This window comes from Etheostoma cragini, chromosome 22 (assembly GCF_013103735.1).
Source record: "Etheostoma cragini isolate CJK2018 chromosome 22, CSU_Ecrag_1.0, whole genome shotgun sequence".
Lineage (NCBI taxonomy): Eukaryota > Metazoa > Chordata > Actinopteri > Perciformes > Percidae > Etheostoma > Etheostoma cragini.
In genome coordinates, this window is record NC_048428.1 from 5,172,043 (window position 1) to 5,197,199 (window position 25,157).

At 39.3% G+C, this 25,157-nt stretch overlaps 2 protein-coding genes across 2 annotated transcripts in view; one reads left to right on the forward strand and one right to left on the reverse strand.

Moving 5' to 3' along the window:
- si:dkey-225n22.4 (collagen alpha-1(XXI) chain) overlaps positions 1 to 15,994 on the reverse strand; it is an 88,056-nt gene extending 72,062 nt beyond the window's left edge. The window contains exon 1 of the mRNA XM_034862405.1: positions 15,812 to 15,994. The gene's annotated coding sequence lies outside the window, so the exon portion shown is untranslated. The remainder of the gene's footprint in view (positions 1 to 15,811) is intronic.
- Positions 15,995 to 22,885: 6,891 nt separating this feature from the next.
- The window catches only part of zcchc2 (zinc finger, CCHC domain containing 2), a 40,552-nt gene continuing 38,280 nt past the window's right edge, over positions 22,886 to 25,157 (forward strand). The window contains exon 1 of the mRNA XM_034862771.1: positions 22,886 to 23,893. Coding sequence (XP_034718662.1) covers positions 23,099 to 23,893 — 795 coding nt within the window. The 5' untranslated portion in view covers positions 22,886 to 23,098. The remainder of the gene's footprint in view (positions 23,894 to 25,157) is intronic.

Consider the following 25,157-nt stretch of genomic DNA (forward strand, 5'->3'; position numbering starts at 1 on the left):
GGGGTCCTTAAGGATTTTCTGAGCCTGGGTGACAACTGTTTTTTCAAAGATGGACTGAAGTGAAGTGTACTCTTTTTTATGATATGAACTGTGTTCTTAAAGCGAGCTTAGATAAAAATAATTTAATCTCACTGCAGCAATCAAAGTTAGGACAGCGTCTAAATGCAGTTTCTTTTTAAATTAAACCATTGTGGACATTTGGAGATTGTTTCTTTCTCACAGGCAGAAAGAATTGCTATTTTCTCCTCATACATAAATCCAACTCTTGCATTGACTATAATTCCTTGATTCTAAACTTATCACTGCAGCAATGAATGCTGTCTATCATCCTACTCTAATTTCAGACCATAGTCCTGTCTCACTAACCTTGCAATTTGCCAACTTGGACACGAGAGGCTGTTGAACTTGATGTTTTGATCCGGCCTTATTGAAAGGTTTTTTTTTCAGACAGAAGAACTCATTTAATTTTCTCTTCAATCTAGTGACAAGGGTGATGTAGAGGATTCAGATTTATGGGAAAGCCTAAAGCCAGTTATGAAAGAACATATTTTTTCACATATCAGGTAAGAGTGAACAAGAGGCAGCCCTTAAAGATATAGTGGCTACATTTCAGAAGAAACAATTGGAGCAGTCATACCAGTCTTCCCCGACAAAACATATACAAGGAAAGATCCCTAAATTGAAGTATGAATATAACATTATGCAAAGCATGACTATAATACTATGCTCTGTGTGTGTGTGTGTGTGTGTTCCCAATTGGCTAGTTCGATACAAAGACTATTTAAAAAAGGGGAAAGGCACCATAAGTTATTAGCGAAGCATCTCATACAGTCTCAGGCATCTGAGGCCATACTCAAATAAAGAACAAAACTGGAGAGACACTTACAGACCCAGTAAATGGGAAATAAACTTAGTTTTATAAGAAGTGGATTCCATAACTAGCACATTATATTAAAGTGCCCATGTAAAAATATATTTTTCTGGGATTTGGGGTGTTGTTTTATGTCTCTGGAGCTTCCACATGCATACAAACTTGGGAGAAAAAAACATCCATGCTTTTTTGAGTGAGATAGAGTGAGGTTTCTGAATGTGTCCTTTGCCTTTAGTTTCCAGGTGAGGTGTTCAAAATCTGCACAGCTTTCTACGTAACTAGCCAAGACGAGGTGGCTAACCGTAGCATGCTAGCGCTAGCATACTAGCTTGTTCTCAATGGCAAAACACTGCTACAACACACACTAGTTGACCATAATCTCCAAAAGAACTACTTCCAGTCCCTGTTCTGCAGGTATTCCACAAGTGGCCCTCGTCTAGAAGAAGTCTCCCAGCTGATCCTGCCTTGGACTGACCAAAGCTGGAGAAAGAGTTATCTAGCTGATGGGATCTTACCTAGATGCTGAGCGTGCGTGACTCCCAACAAAGATAGTACAGAAGTGAGATGTCTCACTCTGTAGCTAAAACAAAGACCCAAACAGCCAGGGGGGAAAGGGGATCTGCAGCATTGAGCAGTACAACACAAATATGGTATTTTTGAAAATGAAACCATGTAAACATATTCAGGTACAACCTCAAAATACAATTATGAACCTGAAAATGAGCAGAATATGTGCGCTTTAAAGTTCACACTTTTTAATGTCTATTAATTTGTGCCAAGCACCCAGTCACTTGTTTTTGGTAAGTCTTGACCAATAATGATCAGCGGTAGAATTTTTTTTACACAAAAAACATAGGAAAATATTGTTCAGGATGAAGAGAAAACCTGAAGTTATCCTTTAACTTACACTTTAGGTTACAATAACAATGTGACTTACTTAAATACAAATTACAGCAGTCACAGTGTAGTTCACTGTTTACTGTTCAATTGTCTTTCTTGTGTATGTTAAACCACATCATACATATCACAGAAAACAGCATAATATGTTAGCTTGTTCTAAAGTCTTGAGGCTTTGTATTCCACATACAAAATATATAAACAAAAAAATACATATAGTTAATTAATTAGACTGTTGAAATGTGGAGTTAGCACATATGTGATAAATGACTGCCTTGTGAAATCACATTTCTGCTGTCCCCACTGTTCTTCTTTCCTCCTCTTCTTTCTTGTAAAATGATTTTATGAGTTTCATGTTGTGCCATGCAACATATGGACATTTGCAGCGCAAACATGGTACCACCGACCACAAGGCTGAGTTGGAGAAAATAACGTGAGCACTATGCTGGGATGGGAAAACAGAAATATAAACACAGCAGAGAGAACTGCAGGGTGCTGGCAGAGGATTTAAAGACATGGGAGGATCAGTCAGTGAGAGAGTACTGCTACCACAGCAGAAGACTCCTCCCAGCTCCTGTAACTCCGCTTTTTTTCTCTATCTCACTTGTCCGCTGCTATAGAACCTTATTACACAGACTGTTCTCACTAAAAAAGGTCAGTATAGGTTGATTGTACAAGCAGCTTATTAGGACACATTTGCATGTTTGTTGTTAAACAGTAGCAAAGAAGGAAGTCCGTTGACACAGTATAAACAGCAACAAAATCTGCGTAAGGTGGAGGTCGATGGGTCAAACAAACAGGACTTTCACCCAAGTGAGACAGCTGCTCGTGTCCCGTGCAAAACTTAAAGTCAACTTTGCTCTTTGTTTTTAGTTTAATGTACGTAACTACACCATGGACGTAATCACAGACTTGCGTTGTTAACAAACTTACTCATATTAACACAAACATGATCTTTTTCCTAAACGTAACCAAGGGGTTTTGTTGTCTACATTACTAAATAGTTTCCATATCACAACCTTAACCACGTGTAAAACTGACTGTTTCACAACGTTAAAGCGATTGTTATGTAACTTTTAAATGTTTCTGTGTCACTTTTAATGTCATGATCATAAATTACCTGTAAGAGCAAACGAGATTAACACTGAAAGGTACCGAGTCTGGGAAGGATCACAGAAAGAAAATAAAAATTAAAAATAAGAATATTGAGGCCACAAAATGTCATTTCATGGCCACGAGATTCAATTCTTTCCCATGTTATAACCAACTTGTGGCCACAAGAGACTAATTTGGTAGTATATTTTACAGTAAAGTTTATATAAAAAGAGAAAAATAGAAAGACCATACAAAGGTCCAGGTCTGCTTCACGCATCGGTAAGTGAATTAATATTATTATTAGCTAACAATGTAACTTTGCTCATTGTAATAGCGTAAGCGCATTAAGTACATAACACATAAATTGGTCAATAATCTGTAAAGACAAAATTAAGAGAAACCGAAATACATTTGCTAGGTGTGAATGTAAGATGAAGCATGTAGCCTCTCCGTGGCCGTGCTAGCTAAATGATGAAAAGTTAACAGAAGGCATTCCTTAACGTTAGCTAGCTAAGTGGGTGCATTACTCTGGCTTTAAGTCATTTCCCAGTCCTGCAGTTCTAATTTATTTATTTATTTTACCTTTATTTAACCAGAAAGAAAACTCATTGAGATTAAAAATCTCTTTTCCAAGAGTGTCCTGGCCAAGTTAAGCAGCAGCACAAACAACAAGGTTGCAGACATATAACAAAATACATATATCATAAACATAAAACATAAAACACTTTATGCTGTTAATAAATAGTGAATAACAAGGTCATAAAATATCTAAATTTCAACAATAGTGAATAACAACAAGGATCATCAGAATAATCAATCAATTATCTAATAACAAATGATAATACAAACTATACATTTCATATAATACTTTGTGACATGTTTACAGAGGTCAAAGTGCTGGTAAAAGTTATTGTGTTAAAAAAACAATACTTGCATCAGGATGACGAACATATGCTTGCTTGGGTAGCAAGTAAGTGAATTAACGTCAACACTATTGCGAGATGTTATACTTTGTGTGCTGGAATTAGCTATTGGTGTTAGCAAAAGCAGTCTAGTTAAATGGTAACGGCTGTCATTTAGCATCGGTAAAGTCTGTAAAATCAGTGGCTAGTGACTAGGCAAACCCCGGTGGTTCACGAAGTGTTGTTCTATTGTGGGTTACAGCAAAAGCAGCGAGGGTAACTGATGGTGTCAACAGTGGTGCTTTGGGCCAGTGGAGTGCTGAGTGGTTGGCAGCAGAAATGGCTGACGGAGGCCCTGTGTTGGTGGGGTAGGACAGGGCCTGGTTATGGAGGGATTTGGGAGTGATTAGAAGGACTTCATCAGTTGTCGGACAGAATAAATACTAAAATCTTAGGTTTACAATTAACATTTCAGATAATGTTAGATCCCCAAGTGGTCAACTATGATCCCTTGAAAGAAAAGTAACATGTTCTTTAAACACTGCTACTGTGTCAAACTTGTAGAATTTATCTTACCAACTGTTTCAGTTTGTGTGTGTTTTACCCAGACTGGGAGAAGTGATGTAGACATGGCTTATTATGAAAAAATCTCTTTTACTGGGATTTGGGGTGTTATTTTGTATGTCTGGATTTTCCCCACATGCTGTTTAGAGTGAGATCCAGTTTCTGAATGTCCTCTGCCTTCAGTTTCCGGGTGAGCTGTTCAACAACTGTCCGGCTTTCTACGTCACTAGCCGAGACGAGGTGGCTAACCGTAGCACATGCAAGCACTAGTATGCTAGCTCATTCTCAATTGCAAAACACTGCTACAACACACATTAGTTGACCATAGTCTCCAAAAGAACTACTTCCTGTCCCTGTTCTGCAGGTATTCCACAAGTGGCCTTCGTCTAGAAGAAGTCTCCCAGCTGATCCTGCCTTGGATTGACCAAAGCTGGAGAAAGAGTTATCTAGCTGATGTGATCTTACCTAGCAACTGTGTGTGTGACTCTCAACAAAGATAATATAGAAGTGAGATATCTCACTCTGTAGCTAAAACAGAGACCTAAACACACAGGGTGAAAACAGGATCTGCAGCATTGTGCAGTACAACAAAAATATGTTGTTGTTTTTTTAAATAAAACCATGGAAACTTATTCTGGTACAGCCTCAAAATACAATTACAAACAAATTACGGGTACTTTAAAAACCAAGGGCTGAGTAAGTAACTTGTTTGCCATGTATTTTTCATCAGAAATACATTCCAATTAAATCACATCCATCTATCACACAAGTAAATATGTTTAACCATTTGTAAGTTGCACTAGTATTATTAGAAAGAGACTAGTAGAGTATAAGAGATACCATAAGACCTTTCTTTTGCTGTCAGAATTTATAATCAACTGTATCAAATGTACAATCATTGTTTAGGTCTGTTAACCTAATCAATTTATGTATTTACTGTATCTTGCAGTTTTACTCATGCATTGTTATTGCACTTCCCTTTGCTACAGTATCGCTTAAAATGTCCCCACAGTGGGGTTTGTAAAGGATTATCTCATTTTTAAACTTAAATATGTTTTTTATTTTCAGAACTCTCTTAAATGCCATGATGATTATCAAGACGTATTTAATGGGCCTCCCCAGGGGGGTCTAAAGTGCTGTGAGGGGAGGCTCAGTAAATAAAAGTAACATTTATTACCTTTGTAATGAAAAATATATCTCATAGAATTCCCTAAGTGTGTTTGATTTGGTTCAAGATATAGTTCAGAGATACAGGAGTTCGGAACAATATCACTGTTTTTTCCAGAGTCAGGACTGCCTGATGAGAGATGTTTATATGTTTATATTAATTCATTCATTTTATTTTTTCTGTTTATTGATCCCCAGTGGGGAAATTACACCTTACACTCTGTTGTCAGTGATCACTAGACACAGGCCTGAATTACACACACATGCTCAGGACCTATTCATGCACAAATGGAGAGATGTTTGAGTGAGTGGGCTGCCAGCTGGACCAGCACCCTTAGGTTGGGGGGTGTACGGTGCCTTGCTCAAGAGCACCGGGCAGTGCCCAGGAGGTAAAGAGGCATCTCTCCAGCTTCCAATCCACAAATATGTACCAGTATTTGGTGTAGTCTGAAGTGTCAAACAGAAATAATAGGCTGTCTTGGCCATATTGTCTAATGTCTCTGGGTTCAAATAATGATTATCCCATAAGCAGCCAAGAATTGAGAAATACTCAGGAGGTAAAGTTGTGAGGGGGTGCATGTTTTCCAGCATTTTCTGCGAGGATGCCTACAGTCTCTGAATTTGAAAATCTCTGGTTTATATATCGAATGGTTTTACAGTAGCCTATATTACAACGGTAGGCTAATTATCTAAAAACCTATGTGATTAGGTTTCATTTCAGAATAGGTTTTAACATGTCTTATAGTGTGCTGTTTTCTTTGATAATTAGAGCCTTTGTAAATTCTATCAGTAGTATCATGAAAGCACTCTATAAACTAAATGTATATGTAGTTGTGCAACAAATCATCTATCTAATGTACGCATACTGTATAATGTTATGTGAAGCTATAATTTCCTACGACATAAAGACCTGTCGCGATAAGTCAATATATGCACGATACATGGAAATGAGCTTGGTAGCTGTTGGTAACGCAATATATTGCAATTGATAATTTTTATAATAAAGAAAATAAAGAGTATATTCATTTTGACAAACAAATGAATGTTACCAACATTTTATTTACTTTCTGTGTCTGAGGCAAAGGTGAGGCTCAGGCAGCCTCTCCACACAAACACGCACACACACACAAAGCAGAGAAGATTTGAACTCACTGCCTTACAGGACCTATAGTGTTTTGTGACATTGACAGCCAGTTAGGAAGAATCAGTCCCAATGGACTTGGTTTCAAAGACGAATGAGGGCGGAGAGCCAATTAACGCGGACGAGCCGGTGTGTCCACTGTTTAAAAACAGTAGCAGTGAAAAGAGGACACACAACACAGCTAACCTAAAAACTGACCTAAAACATAACCATCCCACCCAGTTTTTCAACCTGGGAACATCTGGAACAGAAAGTTATCTGCTTTTTCCTGGCAGTGCAAATTGGAACGTGACAGCACGAAATGGCGCACGCACACAGATTGCGTAACTCAGGAAATAGCCAAAGAGATGCAGCAATTAGACATGGTCAAAAAATTAAACAAACAGTAGCAATTGCCAAAGAAAACTTACATCTCATAAACCGCCATTCCTTCTTTGTACAACAAAGTAAAAGACAACATTCTGAAGGAGATAAAAGACATCACCTTTTACTCTACCACTACAGCATTTTCTGTTAACTAAGGTGTAGTTACTATTAGGATATTTACTTTGACATTCCGATTCCAATGTCTAAATATACTTAAGAATTAAATGTTCTTTGATCTTTGAAAGAGTGTGTTTGCAATATTATGCGAACATATTTTTATATTGTCATTATGGAATCAGTGGCATAAAATGATCCTAAAATAACAATGACATTGTTTATTGCACAAGGTATTTAGAACGTAGGAGCAAATTGGATTGTTAAGCTGGTCAGTCTGATGTCATGTTGCCTGAGCTCATTACTATTCATGAGCTGACCCAGTTGCGCTGGGTAAAGGATGCTGATAGCCAGGCACTCAATCAATTAGCGGAATTAAGTAATGAGAACTGGCTCAAATCAAGTCTTCCTGTAGGCTTTCTATACCACAATAGAATGGCTTGATAGAAGTTAACCAAGGCATTTGCACTTTTAACCCTCCAAGACACTGAACCCTGAGTTGCCCCGGGTGCTGAGCATCGGAGTGTGAATGTGTGTGAGTGTTTATCTGATAAGTAGGTGGCACCTTGTATGGCAGCCTCGGCCACAGTGTATGAATGTGTCTGAATGGTGAATGGTTCCTGTACGATGTAAAAACGCTTTGAGTAGTCGTTTAGACTTGAAAAGCGCTATTTAAATACAGCACATTTACATTTAGTAACGTTTGTGCTTTTCCTTCAAAATTGCTGCTATGAAAAACATTTTCTACATGTTTCAGGTGTCCCCACTAATCTGCCCACATGACTTAACCCTCCTGTTGTCCTCGGATCAAATTTGACCCCTTTAAAAAATGTCTATTATCTAAAATATGCGTTTCTTGGAAGGCCTCTAGCTCGACCAGTAAGAGTATTTAACCTACGTTGACTGAGTCTTTCAGCAGCCTGGGTTTGAATCCAACCTGCAGCTCTTTGCTGCGTGTCATCCCCCTTTCATGTCTCTACACATTAAAAGGAAAAGCCCCAAAAAACAACCTTTAAAAAAAATAAGGGTTTCAAAAATTTCCAATTTCAGTCCGTTTTCACCCGGGAGGACAACACAAGGGTTAATATGACCTTTATTTACATTGATTGAATCTCTAGTGAGAAAAATACCCATTCAGGAGTAGGTCTTTGGACTTTGACACTGTTCATTTTACAGTCAACATGGGTTTCTTTTAACCATGACCACAATGTTCCTAACCCTAACCAAGTAGTTTTTATGTCGGTGTAAACCTAACCAAACCTTAACCATAGTGATGGCGTTTCAGAGCACTTATACATGACTGGGATCTCTAATGGTTTTGGAAGACACTGACAAACGGTGTTGTCCTAAAAACGTTGATGCCAGATCATCTGTCCAATAAATCGGGAGGCTTGTTGATGCGTTTTTGTGTGTGTCTGTGTGTGTTTGTGTGTGGGTGTATGTCTTTTAAATATCTCATGGACCGTTCATCAGATCTGCTTCACAGTTGGTTTACCCAATTTAAGCAGTTGGAGCAATTTGGACAGCATTGGCTATTAGATGATAAAAACTGGGAATAAAACTTAATGCCCGAACAGTAAAGGTTGAGAAAAAAAAAACTGCCGAGGCAGCAGGCTAATGACACGCTCTGTAAAGCAGCAGCGGTCGTTAACTTTTTGTTGCTTTCCATGTTACATGATTGCTGGATATAGGCTACCAAGCTAACTTTTCAACTTCAACTTCAACTTTCAACTTCAACTTTATTATTACTGTCATTCCATAAGTACAAAGTGCATACAGAACGAAATTGTGTTGCATACAGCTTATAAAACATTGCAATAACATTACAGGTGAGATGGAACACATCTCCGGATCACTACACAAAAGGCCATACAGAAGTGCAACAATGATCAAAGTGCAAACTCTTCACTTTCCTGGAGCACGAGCAGATAGCTGACAGGAACATCACAACTGTTGTTTTGAAAAAGGTTGGGAAAATGACGTTACCATAATGCTGGCATTTTTGTGTCTACCCTTCACAATAAAAGCCCATCTTAAATTCCCTCCAAGCGTTTTGCTGAGAGGAAACTCAATAAAAAGCCATTTGCCAACACTGTATATCAAACAAAAGCAACTCTGTAAATAATGGCTATGAAATCTACAGTTATGTACTTTAGATTCCACAGTAACACTACTGTAGATGATTTTTACAGTAGAATGCTGTAAAGTTTATATTACAACCTTGTCGACATGACAAAATCACAGTAGTCTAAGTATTACAGTTGAAATCACAGTAGTCAAAGCATTACTGTAAAACAAATCACAATATAGCCGCTATAGTACAAATAGTAAATTACTGTATTTTTACTTTTTTATCTTGTGTTGTGTTTAATTGTTTTGTATTTTACAGTGAATACATAAAATACTGCAAATGGAAGGACAGTACCTTTACTGTAAAAAAGAATTCACAGTAACTTGCTGGCCATTGTTGCCAGTAAGTTACTGTAAATTTTACGTTAAATTTGCCCCAGTGTAGGCACTATATCATATGAAATTGCAGTGAGCTTACCACTTAAAAAAAAAGGCAGAGCAGAACCTGATCTCTGAGCTTCTGTCACAGTAGTATGCAGATAGGTCCGGCAATGTTTGGAAATGAACACCTAAGCAGAAACCGACAGATGACACCGAATTCATTAAACGCTGACTTTGGCCACATCAACATGCTTTAACGTTTGCGAAAAAGACAACACTAAATTGTTGTTGAACAAAAACTCTTTATTTACATTGCACTCCACCTTTTCCTCCACCACCTTTGTCTCTCTGTCTGTCTCTCTCTCTCTCTCTCTCTCTCTCTGCAACAGAGACACACTCACAGTCCGGTGCCGGCTTAATGTGAGTCCTTTTCCACTCGGTCCGGTACTGGTAGTTGATTAACACAGATTTTTAGCTCTCATAACGGCCCAGATGGGTAGCGCACTGCCATCAGTCCATGATACAAATGCCTTATTACTCCATATTATAATTGTGATATTTGGTGATTACATTCTGAATCTGCAACGTTCTCTGTCAGGTAAATGTATTGGTACAATATCTTCCTCTGATGTAGAAGTACACAGTGAGTCAGTAGTAGGCTACACATTGGAGTTTTATAGAAAGTGGTTTGGGGTCCTTCTGTAATTCATTTTGGGTACAGTTTGCTTCTGGAGAATGCTACAAGCAGCAATACCAGCCAAGCTATCGGCCCGTTCCAAACAAGCACAATCTGAATAGGCATTGTATTAACACAACTAATGGGAAAATGTAGTGTCTAATGACTTGTGACTTGAATCAGGTTCTGTTCATACAAACTATGTGTGATGAATTGAGGGGCAGAGGGTTCATTGGATTAGGTCACTCTCCGAGCTACTGCAGAGCTTGTCAATTGACGCTGAATCTTTGATGTTATAAATTCTAGAATCAGGAAACAGTGTCAAGCAGCTTCCTTATCAAACACATCATTCCAGCATTGCTGTTCAGACACCACAAAAATATTACATAAGATTTTGTTATTTAGTTCAGAAGAAATTGTTAACATAAAACTTGTGCTATTTTAATGATCATCTCCTTGACCCAACTTCTTTTGCAATGTCTAACACTCTAGTTGTACCTGGCTGGAGACTTAACTCCCCCCATGTGTCCAACTCCTAATAAACATATACCAGCAGTGAATGAAATGGCGCATTAATTCCTGGTTTTTTGTCTTTTGAAAATTCAATTAAAATATGCTTATATTTGGATTAGAACATGACTAATGATGAAACAAAGTTTTTTCTAGCCAACTATCTCCAATGGTCCGCCTACGCCAGCTCCAAACACAGTCTACATTTAATTCTGTATATGTCCTAAATCAATCCTGCCAGGTCTCTTTGCCAATAAAAGTATCTAACTGTATCAGATGAAGACCAGGAAAACTAAATCCTACTTCTGAAAGTATGTTTCCACTACGGCTGTACCGATACACCAAAAACATGATTTGGTTCATATCTTGATTTTTGACCCACGATTCGACACAAACCTTGATTCTATTTTTTGAGGAAAAAAGAAGATATTTTTATTTAATACCACTTGAAAAACCTGTATAAAAGGAACACCAAAGAACAATATTAACTATCCAAATTATTAACAACATACCTAAATAAAATAAGTAAATAGCCAAAGCTATAACACTCATGTAGCTCAGCATAAACAATTTCAGGCAGTCCTAACTTTTAATCAGTGCACTCCTAAATCAATTCAGCTGTTCTCCTAATAAATATACTTTTTGCTGTGTATACCTGTCCCATATCTGCAACCAGTCTCTCCTGATTTAAATATAGCTCAGTGTAAATTCTTTCAGGATGACCTCACTCTTAATCAATGCTCTCTTCCTAAATAGAATCAGCTGGTGGAGGTGTTCACCTTGCTGCTAAACCAATCAGAATGGTACACAATGGCAAGGGCCAATCACAGAGTCCCAACCCTGCTTTGAATAAATCTGTCTCCCCTTTGCCATTCACCTGTCATTGTGGGCAAAGAGTCCAACACTCCACCCCCCCTTCCACCTCCAGTCATCTACTCCAGCTGACCGGACCGTAGCCTTCGGTCTGGTCTTCGGGCTCCTTTGTCGCCACGCCCGGTGTCTAGATTCCATCAGGGGGGTCCAGAGGTTCTCTACCCCTATACAGTGTGTAGATTTACAAAATATTTGTAGAGCGATGGTGTCTAATCGCCAAAGACTTTGTGCAATTCACTGAGCTGTACAATAAACCTCATTTGCTTATCGGCAATCATGTCTCTCTTGATCAAACAAAATAGCCTACTGTTGAAAAACAAACAGAACTCCATTGTGGAGATGATTTGAGCATGTTAAAAAATTGAAATAAGGGCTACTGTTTCACAGTAGGGTCCGAAATGAACACTCACTAAATGCACCTGCAGGTTGTCAGCTGTGTGTCTGCCTGGTACAGCCTACTCTCGGACTCCGTCCTCATCAATACAGTTTCATGTGTTCACGTTGCTCTCCACAAGCAGAAAAAAGAGGAGCTTAAAACGCAACTTGTGATGTGATCTTGTGATCTGGACAGGGAGGTTAACTCTGGGAGTTGGAAGGGGTGTGTTGCAATTCTGCCTTCTCGTGCTTTGTGGTTTATATCGCATAATGTTACAGCTCTAGTGTCCACTCATTAATGTCTTGGGCCTCCGAGTGTACAGGTGTTTATTTGAGGAGAGAGGTCACAGTAAAAGAAAAACCCCAGGACAACATGGGGAGGAGGTCTAGGAGTCAAACTGGTATGACTATAGGGCCACAGTGAATTCATTCATTCATATTTATCATACAGGAAAGTTTAAAAGTAACACAACACTACAATATAAACGGGCCTAACTCAGTTTAAAAACTGGTTTTCAGCAGGTTCCTCTTCTGCAGAAACATAAAACATTGGACGTGGTTACAGCCCGTCAGGACATACATTTGCAAAGGACATCAATATGGACTAGACAATAACACAGAGACAGCATGCCAGGGCAGAGTGTTTCACTATTTCTAAAGGCGTTTCTGCCAGGATCCTCAAAAAGACCCTTCATTCTTTTCCTTCCTTGGATCCATTTATACATCCTCTCCTCAGTGCCTCACTCTTTCATTTCAAAGCTCCCTAGTCATTACACACAGACAGTGAGGATAGGTGGGCAGTGAACCTGACGTTCCCCAAACCTCACTCTACATTTGGCAGACCAGAAGTGCAGTACACCAACCACATCAACCACCCCCGCTGGCTTCAGACACAGAACATTCCTTGTGCACAGATGTTGCTAGGATTGCTCAGCGCCTTAGGCTGGTTTACGAAGTAAAGATGACTGCAGAGAACATAGCACTGCCATGTAGTATTACATGATCCACTACATTTCTGGCTGATGGCTGACAATATTATTGACATTGCATTGAATTAAGAACTATAGCGTGTGACAGGATGTTATTCTGTCAATGTGGGGAAATTTGGTAAATCCATGTTTTTGCCAGCTAAAGTCTTTTTACTGTACTATACATACTGTACATAACTACTAAGCCTTTCCCAAAGCACGTTGTGTGTCTTCTTGCATTTAGAATGTGGTTTAACAAATTACTAGTCATTGCTTTTCATTTATTACACTGTGGTTTAGAAATCAATTTGCACTGACTTGACTTTTGCATGTAAATAATCCCATACGTGATAGTTTTTGTCATACAGTATGTTCATTATCATTGCGTAGTGAAGCAGTTGAAAGTGCAGATTGATTCAATGGGTAAGGCTGCTCGATAATGGAAAAACATATAACCACGAATATTTTGCTCAATATTGACATCACAATAATTTAACACGATTACTAGTTGACTTCTGGAAAGATGTTGCAATTATTGAACTTAAAAATGAGCAGAAAAAGAGTAAAAAAACAGATGCCATTGGAAAATTTGCCTTAAAGGTGCCCTGCCGCACGTATTGCATTACTTTGTGGTAATGTCTGAAGTTCTACCATGGACATGAAATAAATGCCTTGGTTACCTTGTTTCAAGCCATTCGCGCGTGGTACAGAAAGCCTGCAGGAAGACTCAGCTCCAGTTGTGCCAGTTCTCATTGATATTCAATGAGCTAAGCTGCTTGACTCTGATTGGCTAACAGTTAGCCAATGAGAGCCTGGTTATCAGTATCATTTACCCAGCCCAACTGGGCCGGGCAACTTTAATGCTTCTCCTATTTACACTAGTTTTTCATTAAGAACACAAGAGAAAAGAAGAGTTTACTTGCAAAACCTAATAAGCTAAATAATTGTTTTTCTCAATTATTGTGTTTTTGTGATCATTGGGACCCAAAATCATTATCACGATCACATTTTGATTAATAGCACAGCCCAATCAAAGGGTATTCAGTTTATTATAATGCAGTGCTAATACAACTGAAAACAATAAATGCAGATGTGAGGATTTCTGTGATGATTTCATGCATTTATTCTGTTGTGAAATGAAAGGAACTGAATGCATGTTTGAAAGATGAATTAATAAGTTCGTAATGTTACCTTTGGAAAATGTTTGTTGAGAAGTGCGTTTTCATCCATCTGTTTATGTGCATTTAGCATTTGCACATACAAAAATAAACTTTGGTAAACACTGGTAATTGGAAGTTTTTATGCTTGGCTGAGGTGGAAACGTCTTTTGCAAACGTTTAATGGTACTTGACTGGAGAATTAACGCCCAGTGTGCCCAGTCCAATTTTCTGGAGATTCTGTTGAGCTTTGTGCTACGTTTGGGTGAAAACTTGACCAATGATGTACTTGATTTGAAGTAAGGAGGTTTAAATGATGCAAAAACATAGCCACATTTTTTGCTACAAATAAAACTTGTGTATAACTCAGAAATTTGGTCACATGGCATTCTCTGCACAGAATGCTATGGCCATTTTCCGCCTTTATTTTGACAGGACAGCTGAAGACTTGAAAGGGGAGAGAGAGGGGGAATGACATGCAGAAAAGGGCCGCAGGTCGGAGTCCAACCCGGGCCCGCTGCATTGAGAAGCAAACCTCTATATATGGGCGCCCGCCCCACCAACTGAGCTATCCGGGCGTCCCCAAAGGTATTATATTTGATATTTCTACAGACTTGCCCGGCCCCCCACAGCTAGTGCAGCAGAGAAGAAGAGCAAAGGGGAGGTGAAACATTTTGAAGTTATGAGGAGACAGCAGACATCTGTGGGATCCCTAAAAGAGCAGTCATCTGCTGGATAACGTGTAAAAAAAGACTTTAAAGTAAAAGTCAGAGAAGTTACACAGTAATGTCAGACACACAGCAATATGTATGCTACCATTAAACACCAGACCAAGACAGGCTGTGTCTGAATTGAACAAGTCTATGTTTTATTGCTTATGAATTTCTTTCTTTTGTAAGAAGATTGTGTTAATTCCTCTTTCTACATGCATTTTCTTCCTGCAAGGTATGTATGCCATGAATAACTCCTAGTCAAAGCAAAAATACTGCCGCTACGGGGACCAAAGTATGTTAGCTGTCATGTTAAACCTCCTGAGGACAGATATTTGGGGACTACTTCTGAAGACTATACTTTTATGCCTTTTAGCAATGAAATTATCTTCACATGATTTCCCAAACCAAAAATAAAGACCACACAGCTTCTCCATCTTTTCTAAATCATTCAGTAGTTGAACATACAGTAATTAGGATGGAAGACCAAGTTAGACTGCAGACTGAACTTACAGCATAACTTTAAAATGCCAAGAGACACAGAAACAAGATTGGTGCCTTGCGCTAAGGCAGACAACATCGCTGACCCATAATCACAGAGGTTGATGTATGCAGTTATACAGTTATACTGTATATTTAGCTTGTCTTCTCGTCCTGATAGCCGGTCACTTGTGGCAAAACCAAACCTATGCCATGGTAACATCAAATTTGGAAAAGGCTAGGAAAAACCCAGCAATGATACATGCATGTATATGTATCTACAGCTGTAGATTAAGAGGTATATGAATCCACAACCACCAACAAGAACACAGATCATTTTCTCCCTATGACTTAACACTACTTTGATGTTTATTGTGAGACATGTACATCACAAAATATGATTTGTGCCTGAACAGATATGTCACATAGTTGGCACTTAGATTAGACATCTACATAACAGCACATGCAGTAAAGAAGTGATGACAGGGTCTTACCTTTCTCTTTCAGCTGCTAGTAGGCAATGATGAATGCCACTTTGCTAGGAGAAAGTGTAGAAAGTGAAGTCCTGACTTGGTAGTGACAGTCCTCCCACTGGTTGGCAGAGGGAGTGGTGGGAGTGTCAGGGCAGCCTTTAGAAATCCTGGCTAGCTTCACTGACTTCACCACAGAATGTGACACTATGGAGACCAATGTGGATTAACACACACACACACACACACACACACACACAATGTGTAGGCAGTGTTAAAACACACTAGTGTATTTTGTGTGAACTTGTCATATAAACATCAGTTTAAATCATAGCTAACATCTTCCATTTCTTCAATACTGGTGCAGTGCCTGTTCAACATGTAACTGTTTGGAATACAGTTGCTCGGCCTGCCGAACAGCTTTCTCCAGAACCATTTTGCCCCGTAATAACTTACAGAAGGACCCCAAAGCAAGTAATATGCAACCCAATACTGTGTATTCCTACTTTAGAAGAAAACATTGTACTACTACATTTACCTGAAATGAAATGTTACAGGCTAAGTTGCATCAGATTGTACTCACAAAATACAATTAAAATATCTATTATTTTTCCACATAAACCAGAGCACGTTTCCTCCCTCCCAGAACGCTTTGTGGACTAGCCAGACCCTCCTGTGCAGCGCTGTGGAGGAAGGTCTGGCAATCCAAGACTAAAAGACACCTAACTGTCCTGCTATAATACAGACAAGTGACCTACTGAGACATTTTCAATTTAAATTAAATTAAATTAAATTAAATTAAATTAAATTAAATTAAATTAAATTAAATTAAATTAAATTAAATTTCAATTTTATTGATAGTATCAATTCATAACAAGCGTTATCTCAAGACACTTTACAGATATAGTAGGTCTAGACCACACTCCAGAATCCACAAGGACCCAACAGTTCCAGTAGTTTCCCCCAGAGCAAGCAACAGTGCAACAGTGGCGAGGAAAAACTTCCTTTTAGGCAGAAACCTCGGTCAGACCCAGGCCCATGGTACGCGGTGTCTGACGACCGGTTGGGATTAGAATAAAGAGCTGCGGTAACAGTCACAAAAAATAAATTAAATAAATTAAATAGTAGTTTGTTTGTAGTAGTTCTTTGTAGCATAGCAGGGCACTGTGGGCGTTTACAAGGCACAGCAGGACGTAGCTGGACGTAGCTGGGCGTAGCAGAGCGTAGGAGGATGTAACATGGCATCGCAGGACGTGTAGCGGGACAATGGACAGCTGCTAACCTGATTTTTTGCGCCTCCCTGATCCGAGGAAACATGCTGGGGGGAAAAGAACATAAGGACGCCGGGGAATGACTCCCCGGAGCTAGGTTAGTAACAGGCATTTCTGGGACATGGATGCACATAAATCAAATGGAACATTTTCCTTCTTCATTGACTAACGGCGGTGCTTGAATTAATTATTCTAAGTCTATAACTTATTGAATTATTTCTGGATGAGGACTTTGCGTTGAGCGCCAGCGGAGAGAGGTCTGGGGATGGTTCATGAGAGCAGTGGCAGAAGTGAGTTGATTGACACACTTGGTGTTCATTGATAAGTTATACTGGAACCTGGGATGTCTGGCACACACCAGAGACAAACAGCTGCCCGGGCGGTTGTGTTTTGTTTACTACTGAAATGTTTGCCGAACTGTGTCTTCAGTTTTGGAGCAGCCGGACTATGTGCGCCAGAAAAGCCAGGCGACCAGAGGCGTACGCTGAAACTGTGTATTTATGTTGGAAGTGTGTGTGAGCAGACGTGAGAATAAAGAGTGCCTTTGTCTGAGAGCGGGCTGTCATTTCTGTTTGTGTAGAGAGAACCCAGCAGAGAAATGGCGAGTCTTGCTGGAGTATTATTTTCCAAACTGGCATATAGACCAATTTGGGGTGGACGTTATGGTTACGTCACTGCAATTGCGCACACATTGTGGCTGAAAAATAGCAGAAACAATAATAAATTCACAGTTTAACACGGATGGATGGCTGGTTAGTTAGCTAGCTTCCTAATTCCACCATGCTTTAATTCTACACTGGAAACAGAAATTGAGTCAAACAGCCGACCTGTGGCCAGTGGCAAGCCGGCTTCAGAGAAGAGAAATCTTGCTAGCTAGCTAACCAGCCAGGTCTGGCTTATTTATCTCTGAAAAACTGCCTTCCGCTCTCCTCCCAGCAAAGGAGATCGCAGGTAGGGTTTAGCGACATGTTCAAATGTTCCAAACTGCCGATATGTACGCCCAGGTGTGTGTGCAGGGGTGGCTGCCGTGACTACCCCTTCTCCACCAACTGACCCTCTGGTGGCAGCTGACATGGCTATCACTTTAAGACTCAATACTACATGGCCCAAATCAACACAAATAAAGTTGAAGTTGAAGTATAGCACCAAATATGTATTAATCCATCGCTTAAAATAGTCCCCAACAAATGCACTATTTACATCTTTTTTTAATAAAATTTTCTAACAAACTACAGTGCCCAGCTGTTCAGGATATTACTGAACTTGGAAAGTGACTATTTAAAAAAAAAGTACTTTACGTCTTAAGTAAAAACTATTGGACAAACCAATACATTGTTGTTTTTGGTGTTTCATGAGGTTTGTTGACAGTAAGATAAATATAGAGCAACTTGCCATATCCTTTACATCAGCCTGCATGGTGCAGGTCGGAGCTGCAACACGTGTTGGTGTAAAGGTAAGCTCTGAAGAACTGCAAAACATCCTGGCTCGCTTCACATCATCAACAGTCAAACCAAGCTCAGTTATGTATGTACAAAGAAGTGGGACCTTGCACAGAGTAATAAAAAAATGAATAAAACCCAATCCTTGTCTGTCTCTTCTCTGTCTCTGTCTCTCTGTCTTTTGAGCCCAACAGGTCGAGGCAGATGACCCCCCACCCTAAGCCATGGTTCTGCTCAAAGATTCTGCCTCTTAAAGGAAGTTTTTCCTTGCCTCTGTGGCCTAGTGCTGGCTCTTGGTGGGAATAAAGATAATGGAACAGTCACTACAAATGGTATTCTTAATCTATAACAATGCATCGTCTTAACTTGAAGTGAAGAGAAGTATAAGTATAAATAGTATACAAACCTCAAATATGTGCTTAAATGTGCTCATCATGTCATTACACTCCACCAAGTTGCCCATTAGTGAGACTGGAACTGTCTGTCACACAAGGACAAGGAACGCCAAACTGCCGTTGCCCCCTGTCAGAGCAGCAGAGTGCAGGTGTTCTCAGAGGCTCTTATGATTAAGGTTGCTGTTCCCTCTGTACTTTGAGGCTTTGCTGTTGACAAGGCCTGTCTGAGCTCTGTGAATAAATAAATCAAAAAGAGCAAAACCAAAGCACTGAATTTAAAAAAAATAAAAAGTGTCTACACTTTCTCTCAAACTAGACCACAAGCCTGGACAACACCCAGTACTATGATAAGCTTCTAGAGGAAGGCGAGGATGAGTGTCCATGCAGTTCAGTTTGGGATGCAAGGACAGTGTTGTTTTCTCCTTTTCATGCAAGAAACAAGGATTTCAAGAAAGCTACTATTAAGTTAACAGCTAAAACTATAAAATGTTAGCCCTTCAGCGTTAGATGGGATCATTCAAATGAATGAAAATCATACAGGCAAATCACCTCTGTGACCTTCCAGCCTTTTGGTTTACATATTTATAGCAGCTTTTCTTTCCCTCAGTACCCTGATTGTCTGAACACATCTACACAGAGAAAGCTGCACCAAGCAGCCACATCTGACCAATTCTGCTGTCCTTTTCTTTGTAAGGGTCAAGTTTTTCCTCTAGAGGGCAGTGTTGACTAAATAAAGGTCAGTGAAACAGCCCTGACTTCTTAGTTGATATAATGCACAGATGTGTCCCTGGTAGAGCTCTCAGATCTACAGACTCTTCTCTACCTAAGGTAAATGCATGTTGTTGCTTTTATATTACATATACATACATATATATATATATATATATATATATATATATATATATATATATGAGAAAAATGTTAGTAAAACAGTAATATATATATATATATATATATATATATATATATATATATATATATATATTATTACTGTTTTACTAACATTTTTCTCATTTTGACTGTAAAGCAATTTCAACTTCATTTTGTGTACAAAGGGTGCTATAAAACTAGTTTTTATTATTACTATTATTATTATCATCATCATTGTCACAAAATAAATGGTAGAATCAAAAGCTTAGAAATGCTGTTTTGTTTGTTTGATTTACGTTTTGAGTGTGACTCTTGTAATATTATAGATTGATAACACATAACATGTATTAACATGCTCTAATTACAATGTAATGGCCCATTGGGGTGGCCGGGGACACAACTGACCATGACAACATTATCCATGATCCTCCATATGTGTATGATTTTACTTTAGAAACATCAACAACTTTTTCCAAGAATTTCCTTAATGCTTTGCGCCCTTCATAGTTACTACGGCAACTAGAGGGTGCCACCACTGTAAACCTAAAAATGGGTCATAATTGCTGCTTGAACTAACAACTAATGGGGTCGTTTTTCAGAGGAGGACAGTCTTGAAAACCACTTTGCGAATGTACATGGTCCAGAAGGTTCTTGGTTCTTGGAATCCAGGTGGTTCTGGGCCTTTCTGTGTGGAATTTGTTTGTTCTCCCCATGTTTGCGTTGGTTTCCTCCGGGTGCTCCGGTTTCTTCCCACACTTACATAGTGGTTGTCATGATGTCCACAAAAAAGGAAAAGGTGAAGGCTAATGCTGCAACTATTTAATAAGATTTGGGAAAAAGAAAGAAGAATGCCAAAAACATGGAAAAGTGTGTTTATACTACCTTTTAATAAACCTGGCAAGGACCCAAAAATGCTGGTAATCACTGACCCATGGCCTAAGAGGGGTTTCATGCTTCTTGCATTCAGCGCGGTTGGGGCGGACGCCTGGCATTGACGCTGGGAACCATCTGGTCGTTCATACAGATTGCGATCAGAGGGGCTCCAACATCAGACTTCTTCTCTTCTGTAGCCAATCATTGCAACACGCTGTTGGAAGAGCTTGGAGGTGCATGGCTCAGCGCTCAGACTCTTTGGCAAGCCATTTTAACATTTAATAGCTAGACTGGATATTTATTCCATATCCATTTTCAACACCTTCTTCCTGTTCAGAATGAACATTCCAGATTTCTGCATTTGAATTATTACTAGGAAGAACTCACATTTTAGATATCTAATACACTTTTTTGTATTATGGCTATAGTAGAAATGCAAATTCTGATATTTACAATTGGAATTATGACTAGAAACAACACAATTGCAAATATCCACAAATCTATATTGGATATCTGCTAACAGCTAGATAGGATGCCATTTTAACATAAAAAAGGTTCATTGATTAGCCGCAATTATTTTAGATAACCAAAATAGCATTTCCCCTCATTAACATTGTATTCTCACTAGTTAGAATGCTAATAGAGATATCCAAAATACAAATTTCACTGGTAAAAATTGTATTTCAAGCTATTTATAACTTTTATAACTATTTATAAATTTAAAAAATATAAAAATCATACAGTAGTTAGAGAGGTTTATGCCACGACGCAGCAGCCGCAAGTTTGACACCGACCCCCCTCTCCCACTTCATGTCTTCAGCTGTCCTGTGGAAATAAAGGCCTAAAAATAATCTTTAAAATCATATGTGGGTGTTTTTAGATTTCTGTAATACAATTGTTAAAACTAAAGTGAGCCATTTTGGCATTCATTATTCCCTTTTTGCTTAACGTCAGTTACTGTGTCAGTTACCGTTTTAAGATGAATAAAATTACATTCTAGATAGGAAGCATTACTATTATAGATGTCCACAAGTGTATTTTTCCTAGTAAAATTGCAGTTGTACGTATCCGTAATGACATTTTCACTATTCAGAATGTACTTTGGATAGTCAAATTTACAATATAGATACCTGTAATGTTTCTTTCATTTTGGGTACCTAAAATTAGACTTTTGATTAGTAACAATTAAATTGTAGGAATCTAAAATGGGAGTTTTTCCTTGCAATGATTCTATTGCGGATATCTGGAATTTTCCTTCTGAATAGGAAGAATGATATTGTGGATATCTGAAACTGAAATCCCAATACACATGAATCAGAAACGAGACGTAATTTGCATTAGTAAGAATGATGTTAAGGATATCTGCAATGACAATTTGTAGATAGGAAGAATGTCACTGTGAATATTTGAATTGCTAGGAAGAGTTGAATTACAGATTGAGTCTAGCTATTAAATGTTGAAACTGAACATTTTCATTTGGACCGGTTCAATCAAAGATTCTTTCTACTAGTAAAAATGTTATTGTGGCGTTCTTTAATTTGCAATCTACCTATACAATTGTATCCAGTAGAAATGCTATTATGGATATCTAACATGTAATGGGTGGAAACGATGGAAACATGGTTTGATTAAATGTAAAAACAGTTTGCCATACCTACGCGCACAGTTGCCTAGGCCACAGTTGCGTCATATCCGCAGTATGCAACCTTGGAAATCTAACAGAGAAGCTTTTAAGTTGGAAATAAAGCAAGGTTGGGGCGACCTCTAGCTCACCCAGTAAGAGCGCGGGCCCCACTTAGGCTGAGTCCTTTGCAGCAGGCCTGGTTCGAGTCCGACCTGTGGCCCTTTGCAGCGTGTCATCCCCCATCTCTCTCCCACCTTTCATGTCTATAAAAAGGGAAAAAAATAATGTTAAAATACAAACACATATATATATATATATATATATATATATATATATATATACACACATATATATATGTTCATAAATGAAATACAGCAAAATGTATTAAGATTAAATAGGCTGGAGATAGAAGTGTTTTGTAGAATATATTTTTTAGTTTTTTGTTGTTGACCATTTTGATTTTGTTTTGATTTGTTTTGTATTTTAATTAATATGTAATCCTTTAATTTTTCCTATTTTACCTAATATTTTAAAGTAACATGGCAGGGCGGGTCTTGGCGTGGCCACAGTAGGAAAAGGAATTGGGCCTCCGGTACAGTAGGTTGCAGTGTGCACCTATAAGCAACCGTCATAAAACCAGAAGAAGAAGAAGAGGCGTAAACGAAGAAGAATGTAACGTAGGAAAAAGCTACAGTATTATCGTCGCGTCAGATGATTAGCTAATAGTAAAACACTGTAAAACGACTGACAGTCCATCTCCCTTTTCAGCCTTACGTAACGGTCAGCAATGAATATTACTCCGTTATTTACACTTTGAAGCCTTTCTCGCAGCGCTGATAATGCTGAAAATGAAGCTACCGCTGAAAACGGGCGAGGAAGGAGGCGACGAAACGGCCGAGGACGATTCATTGGATCAGTCGGAGCACCAACATATTCCCAGGGTGGTACCTCCTTCGGTGTTCGGTGGACTGGCAGACTTGCCCAGACCTAGTTTGTATCCATCCCAGCTGGACAAGGAAACTGTTTTCGAGTGGTTTGGCCTACATTTAAACCCCGCTAAGCGAATTGAATTCATGTGCGGGCTGTTACATATGTGCCAACCACTGGAGCTCCGCTTTTTAGGATCTTACTTAGAGGATCTCGCTAGGAAAGATTACCATGTTTTAAGAGACTTTGAGTTTCGGGCGAATAGTCCAAGTGATTTGGGAGTTTTAACGGACGTTATTGATCCAGTGGTTAGGTCCAAACTCCTGGTCTGCCTGTCCCTCCTCGGGTCTGAAAGCAGGGAATGTGCTGGAATACTCTTTCGGATACTGAGCCATGTAGATCCGGCCTTGTTCTACAAACAATATGATTACACCCTCCCTTCATTCATGGACCCTCACCACCACTCGTTTCATCCACCATGCCCTGACAATGTGTACGGCCGGTCTGAGCAGACCTGCGGCTTCTCCACTAACGAAACAGCGGCAGGACCTCTGGAGCAGTTGTCGCTGCTTTTTGCCATGGCCTCTCTCCACCCAGCTTTCCATTTCCACCAGCGGGAGATGGTCCGGGGTCAGCTTGAAAAAATAGAGCTTGCCATACAGGAGGAGAGACGTCAAAGTCAGCTTAGAATAAACGCCCAGATAACGGTAATGAGCAATTCACCAACATTTGTTCCATTAACTAAATCAAAAACTTGAGTTCAAGCCTTTAGCATAACATTAGCTGGCTAAAGTTACATCTAAATTAAAATATACATTACGTTTTTGGTAATACGACAATACGTAACGTAACTAGCAGGAAGCTTCATTTTCCTCGAGCTGTCATCCATGGCAGGACAGCTAACGCTAACAGGCTAACCTTAACAGAGTTAACGCTAACAGAGTTAGCTAGCTAACACGTCAAGCTAGTAATCTGCCAGCAGCTAAAGCTCGGTAGGTGGTTTCAACCAGTTGCGCGAGAAATTTTCAAATGTTTGGGATATTTATATGACTATTTGCTTTGGTTCCATGACAAACTGTCTTATTTGTTGCTGCTGTGACGCTATATACTGCCGACCGTCATCTTTCTAAATGCCTATATACAGGGAAATTCATTAACAAGCGGTGTCTCTAATAAACCTAACGTTACATCCATGAATTGCCAAGCGCTTTGGCAGTATTGACTCAACAGCCTGCAAATCCAGACAGATGTGGTACATTGGAGGAGCATTTTGCACTTGCTACTATTCATAGCTAAACTCCAACACTTTCTACGGCTGTCCATGTCCCAGATTTCCAGATCCAGATAACTCTGTAAACATGGTTTGTGTAACATGCCCCTGGAGTCTGGGTTTAGTGCATACAGCAATGTTTGTCAGTTACTGAAGACAAGGACGATGAAGCCTGGGTGGGCAGACCAAGTGGCAACCGAGTTGAGTGGGCGACACCTGTCAATCAAGCAAACATAATTCCAGTCATGCCTCTATATTACAATTGGCGTGTCAAAAATAGTAGCAATAAAAGGAATTTGCAGTCCTTATTATCACATTCATTTTTACAGCCCTAGTGTGTACACCTATAAATGGAAAAATCACTTGCCAAATCTGAAGTCATGTTAGGAATGCAAAGCTGTTGTGCAGCATACTCTCAAGTGTCGTAGCTTCTTTCCAGCAAATGAAACCCCCCTCACCCTTTAGGGTCATCTGCTGAAAACAAATTTAAACTTGTGTAGATGTCTTCCTGCCTTAGTTCCTGTTCAAACCAGATCAAGCGACCAGGCGATTCACTTCAGGGTTATGCGGCGGTGGGAGTGTCACTTAAACGGCCCGTTGGTGTCCTTGTGTGTAGCTTACCTCAATTTAGGTCATCCTATATGTCTCATCTACGGTTTTTCCTGTGTGTGTGTGTGTGTGTGTGTGTGTGTGTGTGTGTG